We start from the raw sequence: 16,026 nt of genomic DNA on the forward strand, positions 1-16,026 counted from the left end.
TGCGATGGACTAAATGCGACTAGTTGGTGTATTCTATGTGGTGGGTGAGGGGTATTTCATAAAGACCCAAAGGCAGGATATAATACCTTTATTTTAGCATTCTCCTGGAGGGAGTCAGGAGTGCAGAGAGGAGGTGGGGGAGCAGATTGCCGTGGCTGGAGTTGAGGAGAGTGAGGGCAGGTAGGGGAAATACTTGGGGAGCTGAGAGCAAAGGACATAGTTTCGAGCCTCCTGTGTTTCATTCACCTGTCTTCTGCATGCGGCTTAGCAAATGAGACTGAGAGAAGCCAGAATGGGGGGCGGGGCATGACTGTTCCAGCAGAGTCTGCTGCCCCAGGTGAGGCCCTTGAAGGAAGGATGCCCGGTCCTCTTCTCTGACGGCTCCACTTCCCTCAGTTTCTCAACCAGGTGTTCCAGAATGTGCAGGTGACGGGAACCATTTCGGGCTCATCCAAGTTCAGACATCAAGCAATGTAACGATACCATAAAAAGAAGAAGCCATAGATCCATATCATCAAAATGGCAATGGAAGTCACATGCCAGCAGAAGAAAGTGGTGACAAATATAATGTTATTTTTGTCATCGTCCATCCATTCATAGCCCGAGATTGGTCTGTGCAGTATAAATCCTATCTGTATCAGCCAAGAGCCCGTAATCATATAAAAAAAGGCCTTCATCACCCCGAGCTGCGGCATGTTGGGAGCCCACACCTCTGCGGTGATCGCCAGTGTCAGCAGGAAGACGGCCTGGGTGAGCAGGATGTGACACTGCAGTTCCACTCCTTCTGAATCCTGCATGTGAGACACCATCAGAGGCAGAAACAGGAATGTGCCCAGGGCTTGGGCACCATGCTCCAGAGCAGTGCACCTCTGGGGCAGCAGGTTCTGGCTCACCACATCTACACACCCACTCAGGAAGACGCTCACGTAGAGAGTGAGATGCTGCCACTGTTTGTGGTATAAAAAGTTTCTCTGATGATATATCTTGCTAATAAGTACGAACTGTCCCTGAATGTTGTGCATCTCTTGGGCGACTAAAAGGCAGGCACTCAGTATCTTCACCAACCCAATGTAGTATATTTGCTGCAGCCTGGCCCATCTTCCTTGGCTCCGGGGACGGCACGGCAGGTGCTGGACTGGGTAGCTGCATAACGAGGCCCTGAACACGAGTTGTGCATGATAAAGTCCGTAGAAGAAGAAAGACAACCCCGGATACAGGTGACCCTCAAAGCCTCCCCTGGAAGCGAAGGGAGATCCGGCCAAAGGCAGAGACATGAGGCCCGGGTTTGGCCAGCTCAGGCTCCAGAGTGTGGAGAGAGCTTCCTGAAGTCAACTTATAGCCTCTCTCCAGCTCACTGCATCCACGTACAGAAGGGAAATGGTTTTGGAGGGAACCCACATTACGGTGGGGTGGGTGTCGTGGTTTCCGTTCTGCTCTTCTGCTCTGGTTCATTGATAACTAACGAACCATTGCCAAACAATGAAATAAGCATTTTCTCCAGCACGATGCCTGGGCATTTGCCATTCTCAGAGACTATGCTATAGATGCCCCTCGCCTCTCCTCTCACTTGTCCTTGACACCAACGCTACCTTCCTGCCTTCTCTCCCAAATTCACAAAACATAAGGAAGAACTCACATGGAGAACACACAGTGTAGGGTACATCCCTTACGATTCCTCACATATAACCTCATACAAACACTAGGTACCAATGTATTCCCCTGGGTCTCAACAGTCTTAAGAGCCATTTGAATCAATAGCTTTAGTAAAGTAGACGGCCCACACCAAAATGGGTAGGTTTTCATCCGATCTATTGAGGGCCTGAATAGAACAAAATGCAGAGGAAGGAAGAACCTGTCCCTTTTTCTTTTGGCCTGTCTTCTGCGCTGGGACATAGTCTTCTCCTGCCCTTGCACTGGGATTTATACCATCAGCAACCCTGGTTCTCAGGTCTTGAGACTCAGACTGCAGTGATACCACCGTCTCTAGCCTGAGACAGCAGATGGTGGACTTCTCTGTCTCCATAATCACATGAGACGTTTCCTCATAATAAATTTTATATATATGTGTATATATATTATAGGTTCTGTTTCTCCGAAGAACTCTAGTACATAGAACTTCAAAAATATAATTTTAAATGAAAATAGAATGTCTCAGAATAATAATATACTATATGCTTCCATGTATAGACAGTTCAAAAATGCACAAAACTGAACAATGTGAACGTGTATGTGGAAGTATAATCAAAATTCAGGAAAATGATTACCTCTGAGAGGGGAAGGGCAGGATAGATTTGAGAGACAGCGCTGGGACATAGTCTTCTCCTGCCCTTGCACTGGGATTTATACCATCAGCAACCCTGGTTCTCAGGTCTTGAGACTCAGACTGCAGTGATACCACCGTCTCTAGCCTGAGACAGCAGATGGTGGACTTCTCTGTCTCCATAATCACATGAGACGTTTCCTCATAATAAATTTTATATATATGTGTATATATATTATAGGTTCTGTTTCTCCGAAGAACTCTAGTACATAGAACTTCAAAAACATAATTTTAAATGAAAATAGAATGTCTCAAAATAATAATATACTATATGCTTCCATATATAGACAGTACAAAAATGCATAAAACTGAACAATGTGAACATGTATGTGGAAGTGTAATCAAAATTCAGGAAAATGATTACTTCTGAGAGGGGAAGGGCAGGATAGATTTGAGAGACACACAAGACATTGAAAATAATGACATTTTTCTCTTCTCACAGTTGTTGGTGAGGGCAAGAGTGTTGACTGGATCCCAACCCTGTAGTTGGTATGTATTCTATAATGTCATTTTGTATCTACTCCTTAGTGTGTGTGTGTGTGTGCCTGTGTGTGTGTGTGTGCCTGTGTGTGTGTGTGTGCGTGTGTGTGCGTGTGTGTGTTTTAAGAAATAAGAAGACTAAGCAGAAGTGCTGTGTGGGTGAGTGAGATAATATCTAACGAGTGTATTTTAGTGGATGATTTGGTTTAATTATAACTTCTTAGCCAGAGACACAGACTCCTTTACATAAACTAGTTTTTCTCAACCCTTTTTCTAGTTTTTGTCTTCCCTAAGAAACTTACTCAACATGTGTTCCCTTATTCCCTTCCCCCCCCATGAAAATTTAATACCATAGATAATCTATATATTTTATGTCCTGTGGCCCTTTGGAGGGCCACAAACCATTGTAGTATCTAAAGTTATAATTTGTCACCCTCTTGGGGGTGATATTGTCCCCATTGAGGGCACATGGTGTAAACCAAGGGCAGACAGTGATCCCCACAAAGAGTTTGGTGACACAGCACATGTGCCTTTTAGCAACAGGCTGGGAGGATTCATTAGTGTGGCAGAGATTAGATGACATCAAAGATTCTACCCAATTCTTCATGTGTGGCCGTCAGAACCCAGAGAGCTCATGGGGGAAAGTTATGGTATTTGATTAGAAAACTAATTAAACTAATTAGGAAACTCATGTTCTATTAGAGGCAATTGAGTGAAAACTGCTCTCTTCTTACCTGTTTCCAGCCAATAACAGAGGTGACAACTGTATAAGAGAAGGAAGTGTCGTCAAAAAGGATAAAAAGAATGGACTTATTTCTGGTTTGGGGACTTATAGCAAATAACAGGTGGAATGCACATCAGAAAACCACTTGCCCAAATGTGGCGGAAGCAAGGAGCATCCTCTATTGATCCAGACATACCACCTATGGGACATCCACCTAGGATGGGGAAGGAGCAGGCGCCAAACTCACTAACTGATGTCCCGTGAGCTACAAGGAAGGCCTCTACCCGAGGCAACCCTCCTGGTACCACTGCAGGTACTGGGCCACTCCCTGGCTTACCCCCAGAGACAGGACCTGGTGGGTACAGGTCCCAAAAGCAAGGTATGAACCTTACTGCTCATAGTAATTATCTCAAGAGAGCTTTTCAAAAATACGGAGTATTAAGTTTTTACCTTGACCCTACTGAATAAAGTCTCTGGGTTGGGGCCCAGGAATCTGCATTTGGTTTCAAACCTGTTTCCTACCACTTGTGATTCCAACGCAGACCATCCTTCACCTGATAATTGGAAACCACTTCACTAGACTAGGAACCACCACCCTGGTCATTGGACCACGCTGGGACACCATCTCCCTTGCCGACCCACAGATTCACCCAGGCGCGGGGCGACATCTTTACAAAAGCCAAACCCAGCAATGTTGACCAAGAGAGGCTGGCATGCAGGGGGAGGAGAGAGGGCAGGGGAGAGAGAAGGCTAAGTAAGAGAGGCATGAGTAGGGGAGGGAGAAGGAAGGAAAGGTGAAGGAGAAAGAGGTTGAGAAGGCTGAGAGAGAACATGGAAAACACAGCAGAAATAAGACAAGGTAAAAGCAGCCCAGACCCAGAGGAGGAAGAGGCAGGAAAAGGGAGAAACGAGGGAGTCAGATAAGTAGAAAACCCTCCTGGTTTGGCCCCAACAGACATTATCGGTCAGTGATTAAGAAAATGATCTGTGTTTGAGACCGAGTATGGCCATTTAAGACAAAGTATTTATCTTCTCTAAGACTCATTCACTTCTTAGGTAAATGTGGAATTGTGAGAAGTCAGTAAAATGTTGTATTTTAAAGCAGGTTATAAAGATAAATTACTTTAAGTTGATAAATCTTAGGGCTATATGAGACCCTAGAGCCTATTTCTTCCAAAGCCTTCCTTTCACAGAAGATGAAACTGAAATCTGAAGAGAAGTGACTCACAGGATGTCACATGCTTAGCGGCTTAGTTGGTAAAATATATGCTGAGAGACTCACTCACAAGCTGACTGTCCACAAGAAGTTCAAGAAAACGCCAGCACAGCATAAGGCAAATGTGTAAGTGGGTCAAGGCTATGAGCCCCCTTCCCAGCCAGCTCCCCAGCTGACGGGAACCCCAGGCCACAGGGGAGTCCAGCTCTCCAGCCGGCCCACTGGCTCGATCTTGATCTGTCCCCCTCAGTGGTATTGTAAAGAAAAAAGGCCAAATGTGAGGGCCCCAGAATTGGGAAACAAGGGGAGTAAGCATCAAATCAACTCAGTTGTCTCTGCAGAAGCCTCCCACCCTGAAATACTTGATGCCACACACACTCCCGCCATTAAAATGCCCACCTGGATGTATCGAGACTAGGTGCAGCTGGAAAGAGCTGAGAGAGAACCAGTTATTTCGAAGCTGGGCCTCCTGGTAGAAGGATGTGTTGGCTGAAGGAGGAGTGGCTGCTCAACACGAAATCCAGAAACACAGATACTCAGAAGCAAGACTTTATCCGTCCTTATCTGATGCCACCCAAGGAGAGAGTCCACAGTTGGGAGAAAGGAAGTAGTCTACCACAGCAGTGAAATTTGTTTGGAAAAGGGACAATTTGCCAAGCTTTTCTTTCACCTGCTGTATTTCTGCCACAAGTTCATTTAGTTGTACGTGTTCTGAGTCAATGTTCTGAGCTACATTGTCCCTAGGTACGTTGGTCCCAGGGTGGATGGCGGGGAGCCTGGTGGGGAGGGCATGGGTGGTTGGTGGGGGCACCTCATTAGCATGCATGAGCAATTCAGTCACTGGAAAGACAGACAGACACATCCTCTCATGTTAATGAGTAAATTGGCCTTATTATATTAATATATTATATTAATACATAATTATATTAATATATTATTTTCAGTCAGTCCTTCAGAACCTAAACAGACAGATAAAATTGAGTTTTTGGATCTCTAAAGCTGAAGTCTTGGTCCCACTCAGCTCCCTCTGAGCCCCAAGTCATGCCCCCCCCTACTTTCTGCCATCCCAGCCACAATGGTTTTCTAATACTGCCCAGATCACATATTTACATTTAAAGGAGACACTCCAGAAACACCAGTATCTTAACCCACTTTCTTTCAATTCAACAAATGTGTTTTAACCACCTATGATCAGCCTGACACTATGCTAAAAGCTGGTATTAAAAAGATGAATGAGACATGGCAACTACCTTGTCAAAAGTAGTACCTTGCCACTCAAAGGATGGCCCAGAGGCCACCAGTGTTGGCATTACCCGGGAGCTTGCTGGAAACGCAGACTCCTGGGCCACATGCCAGACCAACCAAATCTGAGTCTTTATTTTACCAAGATCTCCAGGTGAACTGACTGCATTTAAGTTTGAGAACTATGATCTAGTAGAAAAAACCCCACTAAAGCCATCTTGAATTAATGTTTATGACGATGGAATAAACCAAGTACAGGGGAAATATAGAGGAGGGTGTGGCTAATTCTGAAGGAGGGGTACACATTCGCACTGAAATTTAAATCGATTCGGCCAACACCTTGGGCCTGAGGAGCAGACGACAGTAGGTAAGAGCATCCGGCTGTGGGAAACGGCATGAATGAAGCTGTGACTGCGCATGGTGTGGGGGGTGGGGGTAGGGCGGGGCACGGTAGGCCACGTGCAGAGCCAGACGAGGACAGACTGGAACGAAGGTCTTTCAAGAGTTTCCAAATCTCACCCTGGGATAGATGTTGCCACGCAGCCCGTCGGGGCTACACCGTCCTGGCCGGAATGGGGAGTCTCCCATTACCCGTTATGGGCCCTCCACGCTAGGAGCTGATCAGCGCATGGGCAGGGAGACGCCTCTTCCCAACTCCTGGCCCTCAGTGACCTGTTAGGAATGAGGGGCTGATGTTTGCATTCAACAAAGGGTGCCGAGTCTCAGATCTCATGCCAGGCCACCTGGTCCCTGGCAGCGACTCTGCAGGACGACCTTGGTAGGAAGTGGGTGCACAGATTCCCATGGATTCTCATGGATCCCTCTCAGCCCAAACAGCCTCCGGAGAGAGGGCTTCCCCTTTACTCAGGTTTTAAGGGAAGTCGACTCCGGAGAAAGTCGAGAAAGTAATGGCAAATAAAGGAAAGGGATTGGGCAGGAGTCTGGAGGTTGCGTCCTAGTCCTTGGCCTGGCCTCTAGCGGTGTGACCCTGACGGCTCTCTAGGCCTCAGCCGAGAAATAAAGAAGATGGACCAGATGATTCGCAGGTCTTTTCCAGCCCCTATAGCCTGGGATTCTGGCACCTTCCAGTTTTAGAGAAGTCTGCCATTTTTCCCTTTTTCAAACTACTTAGATTAGATTCTCTCGAAATCCACTTTCCAGTAGCAAAATAAAACATTTTTCTTGGGAACAGAGTCTCCGCCCCTACTCACAAGGGCATCTGGTTAGACTGTCCATCAGGGTTACATTTAGGGAATTTTATACACACACACATGTTATGAAATACATATTCAATATCTACAATTTGCTTCACAACTGAGCTGGGCGCCAAGGAAGCAGAAGGTTGGGTTCTGGTCAAAAATGTTCTCATATATATTTGGAGAATTATGACACGTATTAGTAAAGAAGAAAGACATATAATTCCATAATAAAGTATCCTATTAAATGATCATCGTGAGCATTTCACAGTGCTAAGCACATAATAGGAATCGCCTCATTTATTCCACGCAAATCTATCAGGTAATAAGTCATTTAGGATGTTTTTGGCTACAAAGAGAAAACTGATTCCACTGGCTTAAGCAAAAAGAAATTGATTCTCTCACTTTACAGGAACCCCAGAGGCAGTGCAGCCCCAGAGCTGGGTGGTACAGTGGCTGAATGAAGTCATCAGGGATCCAGGTTATTTCTCCAGGTTACTTCTAGTTTTTCTCTCTGCCCTTCCCGTTGGTCTTGTCTTCAGATTAGCAACCATTAGGGTTTCAAGATGCTGCCATATTTCCAGACATCACATCCTCACAGAATGTCCAGAGGCAGAAAGAGAGCTTTGTTTTATAAATATATGTTTCTTTAGGATGTGGGGAGGGCCTTCTGGAAACCCTGGAGCAGGCACACCCTCACATCTCCCCGACAACCTGGATTTCAAGCCCATATCTACTACATCCATCACCAGCAAGGGAATCTCCTATGTGTTCAGCCTGCTCAAGTCTCTGCTGCCGTGGCTGGAGCCCAGCCTCGCCTCCTCTGATACACAGGAGAGGGAGGGGAGCTAGCAAAACAAAAAACGGGGTTCTTTAGAGAGAAAGAAGAGGTAGGTGGCTGGTAAGGCAAATGAATAATTATTTCCATTTTAGAGTTTCAGAAATGGGGGTTTCAAGAATATACCAGGTCACACAACGTGTAAGCAATAGAACTGGGATTCCAAACAGAGCCCATACCCTCAGGCATACTCCATCCAAGTCAGGTCAAAGTCGCCTGCCCCTGCAGTCCTCCCTGCCTTCCTGACCGCCCCCTCCCCGCATTCTTGCTGGGGTCAGAGGCTCCTTCTGCTCTCTCAGTCCCCCGCCTCCCCCAGGGCCCGGACTAGGTCTCATTCATTTTTTTATTTCTCTTTTCCCCTCACCCTCTAACACCATGCTCACTCGCTTGCAACAGAAATCTCCATCTACTCACTGTCCCCATTAGATTGGCATTTCCTGCTCAGTAGAAAGCATGTCCTCTTTCTTTAGCCACTTTCTCAGCCTCACCACTTCCCAGAACTCAGCCCTAACACCAAGAACTATTCCGAATAAGTAAAGGCTCAGACTTTAGACCCTGACAGGCCAAAGTTTCAGTTCTAGCTTCGCCACTTATGAGACATGTGACTTTAGGCAGATGACTGAACCTATCTAACTAAGCCTTAGTCTCCTCACTCATAAAATGAGGATATTTACCACACAGGGTTGTGGTGAGAATCGAATGAGACAGACTTTAGTACAACTCTTCATCAATGGGAGTTATTGTTTTTAATTAATGTAATAAAAATGAAAACTCACGTGATCGCAGTTTGTAGAGCTTTCCCGACAGTATCTCGTCTGACCCGCGTAACAATCGTGTTGGCTGGAAGATGTTTTCTCCCTGTGACAGCTGAGGACACTGAGTCTGAGGGAGGAAAAGAGCCTCGTCTGTTTCAGATTTTTCTGTTACGTTCTACGGTACGTTCCTGGGGTGCTATTCTCTCACCATGTGTATCAGCTGACCTTCCTTCTTGTGGATCATCTCTGTTCTGGGTAGAACTGGCCCCACCCCCCAATCCTATGCCGAAGTCCTAACCTCCAGGACCTCAGAAGGTGACCTTACTTGAAATAAGGCACTGCAGATGTAATTATCTAAGATGAGGTCATACTGGAGTAGGATGGGTTCCTACTCCAATATGACTGATGTCCTTATAAAAAAAAAAAAAAAAAAACAGGAAATCTGGACACAGACACACTGGGAGAATGCCGTGTGAAGATGGAGGCAGAGATTGGGGTGATGCTTCCACTAGCCCCGGAATGCCAAAGATTGCCAGCCAACCATCGGAAACTAGAGGAGAGACATGGAACAAACTCCTTTTACAGACTCAGAAGGAACCAACCCTACGGACCCTTGATCTCGGACTCCTCACCTTCGGACCTGTGAGACAACCGATCGCTGTTCCAGCCACTCTGTGGTGCTTCGTTACAGCAGTTCTAGCAAACTCATACGATCGCCTTGGGCAGGGGCTAGAAATCTGATTATAAACCCACTTCAGTGGGGGTTGTTTTTCCCTTGAGATTCTCATTGGCTTCTCCTGGGCACCCCCCGCCTTCCCCTCCCCCGCCAAGTTTCCATAGTTCAGTGCTAACAACATTTTACATTAATTTCACAGCTCGAGATTCTTGCGCCCCCCTAAACTTGAGTATTGTGAATTTGGAGAGCCTTCAGATTCTCATTTGTGCTTTGTTTTGTTTTCTACCCTGGGCTCTTTGTAGAGAGCAGCTTCCTTACTGCGTGAGCTGTGGGAGGAGTTAGTCTCCCTTTCACGGAAGGGGACCACACTTCCAAACCCAGCTCTTATACTGAAATCTGTGCTTTAGTTCCCCCAATGTCTGAGCCCAAGCCTATTCCTCCTGTCCCTCTATTGAGACAAAAACCCCAAGAAGTAGGGCTTCTCTCTGGGTCCCGTCCCCCACTGCCTGCCACAGGACCAACTCATAAACTTGTTATCCAGTGGTTGAGTTACAGTTCATATTTTGTCACCCAAATGTCAGCTAGGTTTTGGGTTTCTTCTTTAGATCCTGGATAAAAATCAATAATGTTGTTCTGCTCCATCTTATTTATTTTATCCAGCATATCTTTTCCTGTGGGGGGTGGGATGGGGAGATTCGATCGGTCTGCTATGCTGCCAAAAATTGAAGTCCTTGGAACAGTTATCAAAGGGAAGCTCATTTTCTAAAGGGGGTCAGGGTGTTTGAGTTGGAGCAGTTCCACATCTAGGTAGGTACTCTGCTTTTTTCCCATGGTATGGTGGCGCTGGTCCAGCCAAGCCACCGTGTGCCTGTGGATGGGGAAGGGTGTCCCACAGTGTGGAAGGAGCTTCCTCCCGGGGCTGAGGTTGCTCCCACAGAACTGTAGCCCTCATCTCCACTGCATGCAGGAGCTTTCGATACTCATGAGAGAGCAGAAAACACCGCTGGACTGGCACTGAGTCCCAAACCACCTGAAAAGGATTTCAATTTCTCCTCCCCTTGGGAGGACAGGCAGAAGGCAGCCAAGTACAGAAAATCCTAACTACTTAACTCAGGGTTAGAGCCACCAGAAATATCCCACTCAACCCATAATCTGTGTTAATTGATCATAATTAATCAAGAGGACCTGCCCATTCTCATTAGCATCATTTCCATCATGAGCTAAAAATACAAAAGCCCATAAGAGGCAGCCCAGTTTCTCAGTGAGGGAAGCAGTAGAGGGTCTGTCACTTTAAGGCTTTCAGAGATCCTGAAGTTCCCCCAAGTGGTTTTAGCAATCCCATCTGCAGCAAAGAGATTTGGCTCTGAGACGCTTCAGCCAGCTACTTAGCCAGCCTACGCTCTATCACAGCACACTGAAAATCAGATCTGGGCCTGGAATTCTCCATCAAGAGAAGTGAGAGCTTCCATGTCGCTCAGAGCGATTTGTAGTTTTTCAGGTCATTCTGAACACTGACCCGGGGGCATCAGAATTACTCATCTCCTTCGAATAGCCATAAGAATCAATGGTTTGGTTGTGTGAATATCAGACAAGAGAGGTCATAGCCCTTTTTCCTGGTTTTCTGCAGATGTAAAAAGTTATACATAAAAGTTTGACACTCCCTGGACAGAAGTAATGTCACTCACTTCAGCCCCTATCAGCTAGCCTGTCAGGAAATGGATTCGTCGCTACCCACCATGACCCATCTCCTCTTCTCCAAGAACCCCATGGATAAGAGCCCCGTAAGATCTGTCAAACAGCCTTTCTCAGAAAGGAGAGAGACAGGATACAAAGCTCTTGCTATTGATACAGCAACAACGTCCCTCCCCTCCAGCTTCCAGGGAAAGATGATGCTTCAGTCTCCGGTGCTGCAGCTCAGTGAGGTAAAGAGGCTGCCAGACAGAGCCTACTCAGTCCCTGATCGAGCCAGCAGGGGCTCGAGGAGGAGGGCTACTCTAAGCCACCACAGTCAACCTGTGCAACCTCAGGCACCAGTGCTCCTTCTCTGGGCCCCAGGACCTCGTCTCGCCTATTCAATCCTATCAGATTCCTGCCGTCCCCTCTGGGGTCCTGCTCAGGAGTGATTGCACCTACTCTCAGCCAAACTCCATGTTTCATGCTCGTCCCAATCCCTGGGATTTCCTCCAAGGCCAGGCTGCTGCTAGCTTTTTAACTTCCTAAAGAAAGGATCCATCCCGACCTCTGCTGCTTCGGTAATTTGGGCGCCACCCAGAAGGGTCTGCATTTTTAGGACAAAAAAAGGACAGAATGATAAGGAGGATCCACACTTCAGGAACAAAAGGCCTATTTGCCAGCCTGGCAGTGTAGTCAGGACAACACCTTTCATTCCTGGTCAGATCCACCTCCGCCCCTGGGGCCATGTTGAATTGCTGTGGCTGCCCGTCTGTGGCGAGCACTGTAAACTTTCCAAGGTGGAGTGAGGCAAGCAAGGCCCTAACATCCGTGGAGACCTATCTGGTGTCTCCATCAAACCAGCCCACAGCTGATGACCTTATAGAAAGCTATAACTCTGAGTGCAGATAGAGCCTAAAGTCACCAGTTAACAAACATCTTCTTTGCTGCTCATAACCCCTAGCAGTGCACCTGCCCAATCTCTCTGTGTGAAAAGCCTCAGGATCAAAAAGGATATTGAGTCATAATCTAATAACGTAAAGAATTCGGAAATGACTAAAATCTCCTGTGAGAAGGAAATCTCCTTTCCTTCTAACCTGGACCATGTGACCAAAACAGGCTAGCTGAGGGTGGACGACAATCTGGGGCTAAGTGTGACTAGCAGAACTGTCACATTCCGGCCAGGAAGGACCGCTGCTTCTCTCCCACAGGTCTCCATTTACACCATCGTTTACTGACTAGCCAGAACTGGACAGCGTTTAAAAAAACTAATGGCAATAATAAACATTCTTCCTGTGCAATAAACTCTGTAGCTAGTGACTCCTCACAATAAGCCTCATCCTTATGTGACAGATAAGTAATGGAGGTTCAGGGACTGGTCAAAGGTCACATAGCCAGGAGGTGAAAGATTGAGATTCAAACCCAGGTCCAACTGGGCCTAAGCCTGGGGCTGGCCCTCTCCACCCACCCTTGCCACTCATTCCCCAGGGGAACCAGACTGTGCAAACCATGCCTGGTCAGAACATTATGGGACAAGATGAATCACCTTAGCTCTAAAATACCCAGCCAGGTCATTTTTCTGTCACCCTGATTTATGGAAATGGGAGAGGCATTGTTAAAGCTTAAAGGTCCCTGCCTCAGAAACCAGAGCCTGCTGCTAACAGCCAGCTGAGGGAGCCGTGCCTGGCTTTCAGGAAAAACAGTCCGTTTTCAAGCAAGCATCCTACGTACCCCCTTCTCCCTACCCCTCCTTAAATCCCTAACGTGAGTCTGGTTCCCCATTAACCTCTATCCCCCAAATTTTATTCCCAGGACTGTCCAAACTCAGGGAAGAAACCGAAGGCTGGAGTTAGCATAAAAACACGTGCTTCTCATTAGATCGTCTGCAGCAGAAGTTGAAACCTGCCCAATTTCGGCATTTGGCATAGAAGCACAACACATTGCCTGAAAAACACAATTAATGCTACACTCCCATTATATCCCTGACGGCTCAACCTCTCTGGCACCCTACTGATTCATCAGACCCAAAACAAATGTCACAGCCTGGCACGCAAGGTCTTCTATCAGCCTGGTCTCCAGGTCTCTCTATTCGAGCCCGGCTGCCCCTCCCAACTCCTCCCCAGCTTGGTGCCTTGGTTCACGCCTGGAACACCCTCTCACCAATATGCTCCTCCTCCACCTCCATCATTTCTTTTCACACTCAAAGGAAAAGATTCCAAGAAGCTATTCCTGACCGGCCCCTTTGCCTACATTTCTTTTCATTGGCACGTATTCAGTAGACCCACATTTATTGAGCAACCCCATGAGTTGTCAAGCCCTTCTTTGACCAACATTTGGACAACATTTACTGAGCCCTTTCTATGTGCTTGGCACTGTGCTAAGTGCTTTGTATGTCGCCCTATTGCTCTGTTCCCCTTTATGGAAAACCTTCTCGAAAATGTTTATACTCATGTCTCGATTCCTGTCCTCTCCTGCTCTTTTGAGCCAACTTGGAACAGACTCTTGCCCCCTTTTCTCCACTTTAAAACACACAGTTTTTTATTCCCACTGCCATAGTTACGGCCTACATGATCTTGATCTCCAAGCATTCTTGTATACCTGTCTTGCCTCTAGCAGTTCTGTCTGTATGAAATGCCTTTCCCCTACCCATGCCATTTGCCCCAGCTCAGAGCCCCTCTACGAAGGCTCTCAGGTCCTAAAATGGAATGTCTTTCCCATTTCTCTATATTCCATTGGAATGCTACTCTCAGGCTTTTCAGGGTGTGCCCTTTACGAAAGGTGTTATTGTTCATTAGCAGCTCCTAGGTTGCAGGTGTCGGGCTGAGTTCACCTCTGTGACTCCCACAGATCCTGTCAGTGTGGTACTGCACTCAGGGGGCAGCTGGGTCCAAGTCATCCACCAGAAGGCCAGGGAAGCAGTGAAGGAAACGCCTTTGGTGATGTGGATGTGACGGGACGCTTGGAAAAGACAACCATGCCATCCGGAGCTTGTAACAAGGGCGGGAACAGCGGGACAGTCAGTCCGGGACTGGTTCCGCCCAGGATGAGGGCGCTCGTTTCATGAGAGAGAACTGCCACCGCTGAGGCCTGCCTGTGGCAACCCTAAACTTCCTTACTCAGACATCAGTATTGACCTGTCGCTCCCTTTATTTTGTCCCCGAACCTCAGATTCCAGTAGAAGTTCCTAGAGATCTGCTTCTCACCAGCTTAGGGACTGGAATAAAAGGAAGAAAGAGAAACAGGCATGACGGACACCAACGACCATTATTCAAGCACATACAACAATCTACACACTTGCCTATTCCAATATAAACCATTGAATCTGCAATTATTCTGAGGAGTCGATAGAACTAGCCCCATGAGGAAACTGAGCTCAAATTAAGAGATTTCCCCATGAAAGCACAGATAGAAGACACAGGATAGGTGCAACTTGCTATTTCCAGAACATTCCCCGGATTTCCCTGCCAGGGCTGGCTCATACTGTGTACTCCACCTGAAAGATCGCTGCTCGCCTCTACCTGTCTAATCTGACTATTTTTAAAAAGGCAGCTCCCACCTAACTTCCTGCATACAGCAGTCTTGGTTTTCTCCAAGGCGGAAGCAATCGCTTCTTCCTCGATCTGAAGGAACTTTGTACCTCTTTTACGACATGTCTCAGTCTCCCTCCTAATTCGGCTGTTTGTGTACATCTTATTTCCTCTACCAGAACAGAAAGTCCTGGAGGGCACTGATGTGCCCTAATCACCTTGGTATTACTCAAAGCATATAATAAAAGCATGAGAGCAGGTTTCTTGCTCACAGTATTCAATCCGCTTGTGGAATGCGGAACACAGAGGCATTGCAAAAGATGACATCTCAGGTATTCTGGTACGAGAGCCCCTGTTTGCAGCTCAAACGAACAAGATCTAAGGGTTACTGTCATCAAAAGCAAACGCCGGCCTGTCACCAGAGGGCATCTACCCCATCCTGGCTTCGGCTTCAAAGTTCCCCCTAAGTCCCAGCCACAGGCCTCTTGATCTTTCCTTGTTTGCTCATTAAAGTTAATTTGAAACATGAAAAGGTCCAGGACTGAATATTCCAGTAAGGCCAGGCCTTCTTAATTCAGCAACTGCAGACAAAACTTAAAAATAGGGCAGGGGTTGCCAGGACAAGGCCAGTACACGCAGCACAGGCCCTGACCCTCTGATCATGGACTGATACCTGCAGTCAGCTTTGAGGATGCCAAGAATATCAAGAAGTAGATTGTGCCTCTTCTTGGAGATATCATGAGTCTTCAGGGAGCTCCACCGTGCTCCCCCTGGGGGAATTCAGGAAACAACAGTTTGTGTGAAAATAGTCTTGTCCGGGGTCCTGGGTGTGGGCTAAGATAATCACTAATAATATATATCAGCCACCATTTTCTGAATTCTCACTGTGTGCCGAGGACTGCACTGAGTGATTTCACATGGGTTATCTCTTCTAATCCTCACAGTCACCCTCTGAGGTGAAATTATTATTGACCGTATATTACCTATGAGGAAAATGGGGCTTAGAGAAGTTAACTTACCAGACCGAGATCTTATAACTATTGAATGGGAGAGAAGGCATGAAGCTGATTCCAACCACGGTCGAGTATTCCTAGAGACTGGAATACTTAGCCACCTCACCCTGTGGTTTCTTAGGATATCTCAAAATGTTCTAATCTTTCTCAGTAGGCAAAAAACACACTGACCACTAACTGCTGCATTAGATGGCGCTGCTCTGAGCGAGGCATCAGTGAGGTAAGGCCTTAATTTTTATTCAATTCCATATATAAAAATTCATTTATTTGAGGAACAAAAGAGCATAGGTTATCACATAAACCTTTGGTGCTATGAGAACCCAAGGCCAAGCGTGCCTATGTGACACGTCAAGGTTTCAAGATTCAGC

The 16,026-nt window shown here is 46.9% G+C and overlaps 1 protein-coding gene across 1 annotated transcript in view; it reads right to left on the minus strand.

The window, feature by feature from the left end:
- Window positions 1–464: 464 nt before the first annotated feature.
- LOC107195381 (transmembrane epididymal protein 1-like) overlaps window positions 465–16,026 on the minus strand; it is a 17,491-nt gene continuing 1,929 nt past the window's right edge. The window contains exons 2-3 of the mRNA XM_015586131.1: window positions 15,319–15,415; window positions 465–1,236 (exon numbers count right to left, since the gene is read on the minus strand). Coding sequence (XP_015441617.1) covers window positions 465–1,236; window positions 15,319–15,415 — 869 coding nt within the window. The remainder of the gene's footprint in view (window positions 1,237–15,318; window positions 15,416–16,026) is intronic.

This window comes from Pteropus alecto, unplaced genomic scaffold (assembly GCF_000325575.1).
Source record: "Pteropus alecto unplaced genomic scaffold, ASM32557v1 scaffold101, whole genome shotgun sequence".
Classification (NCBI taxonomy): domain Eukaryota; kingdom Metazoa; phylum Chordata; class Mammalia; order Chiroptera; family Pteropodidae; genus Pteropus; species Pteropus alecto.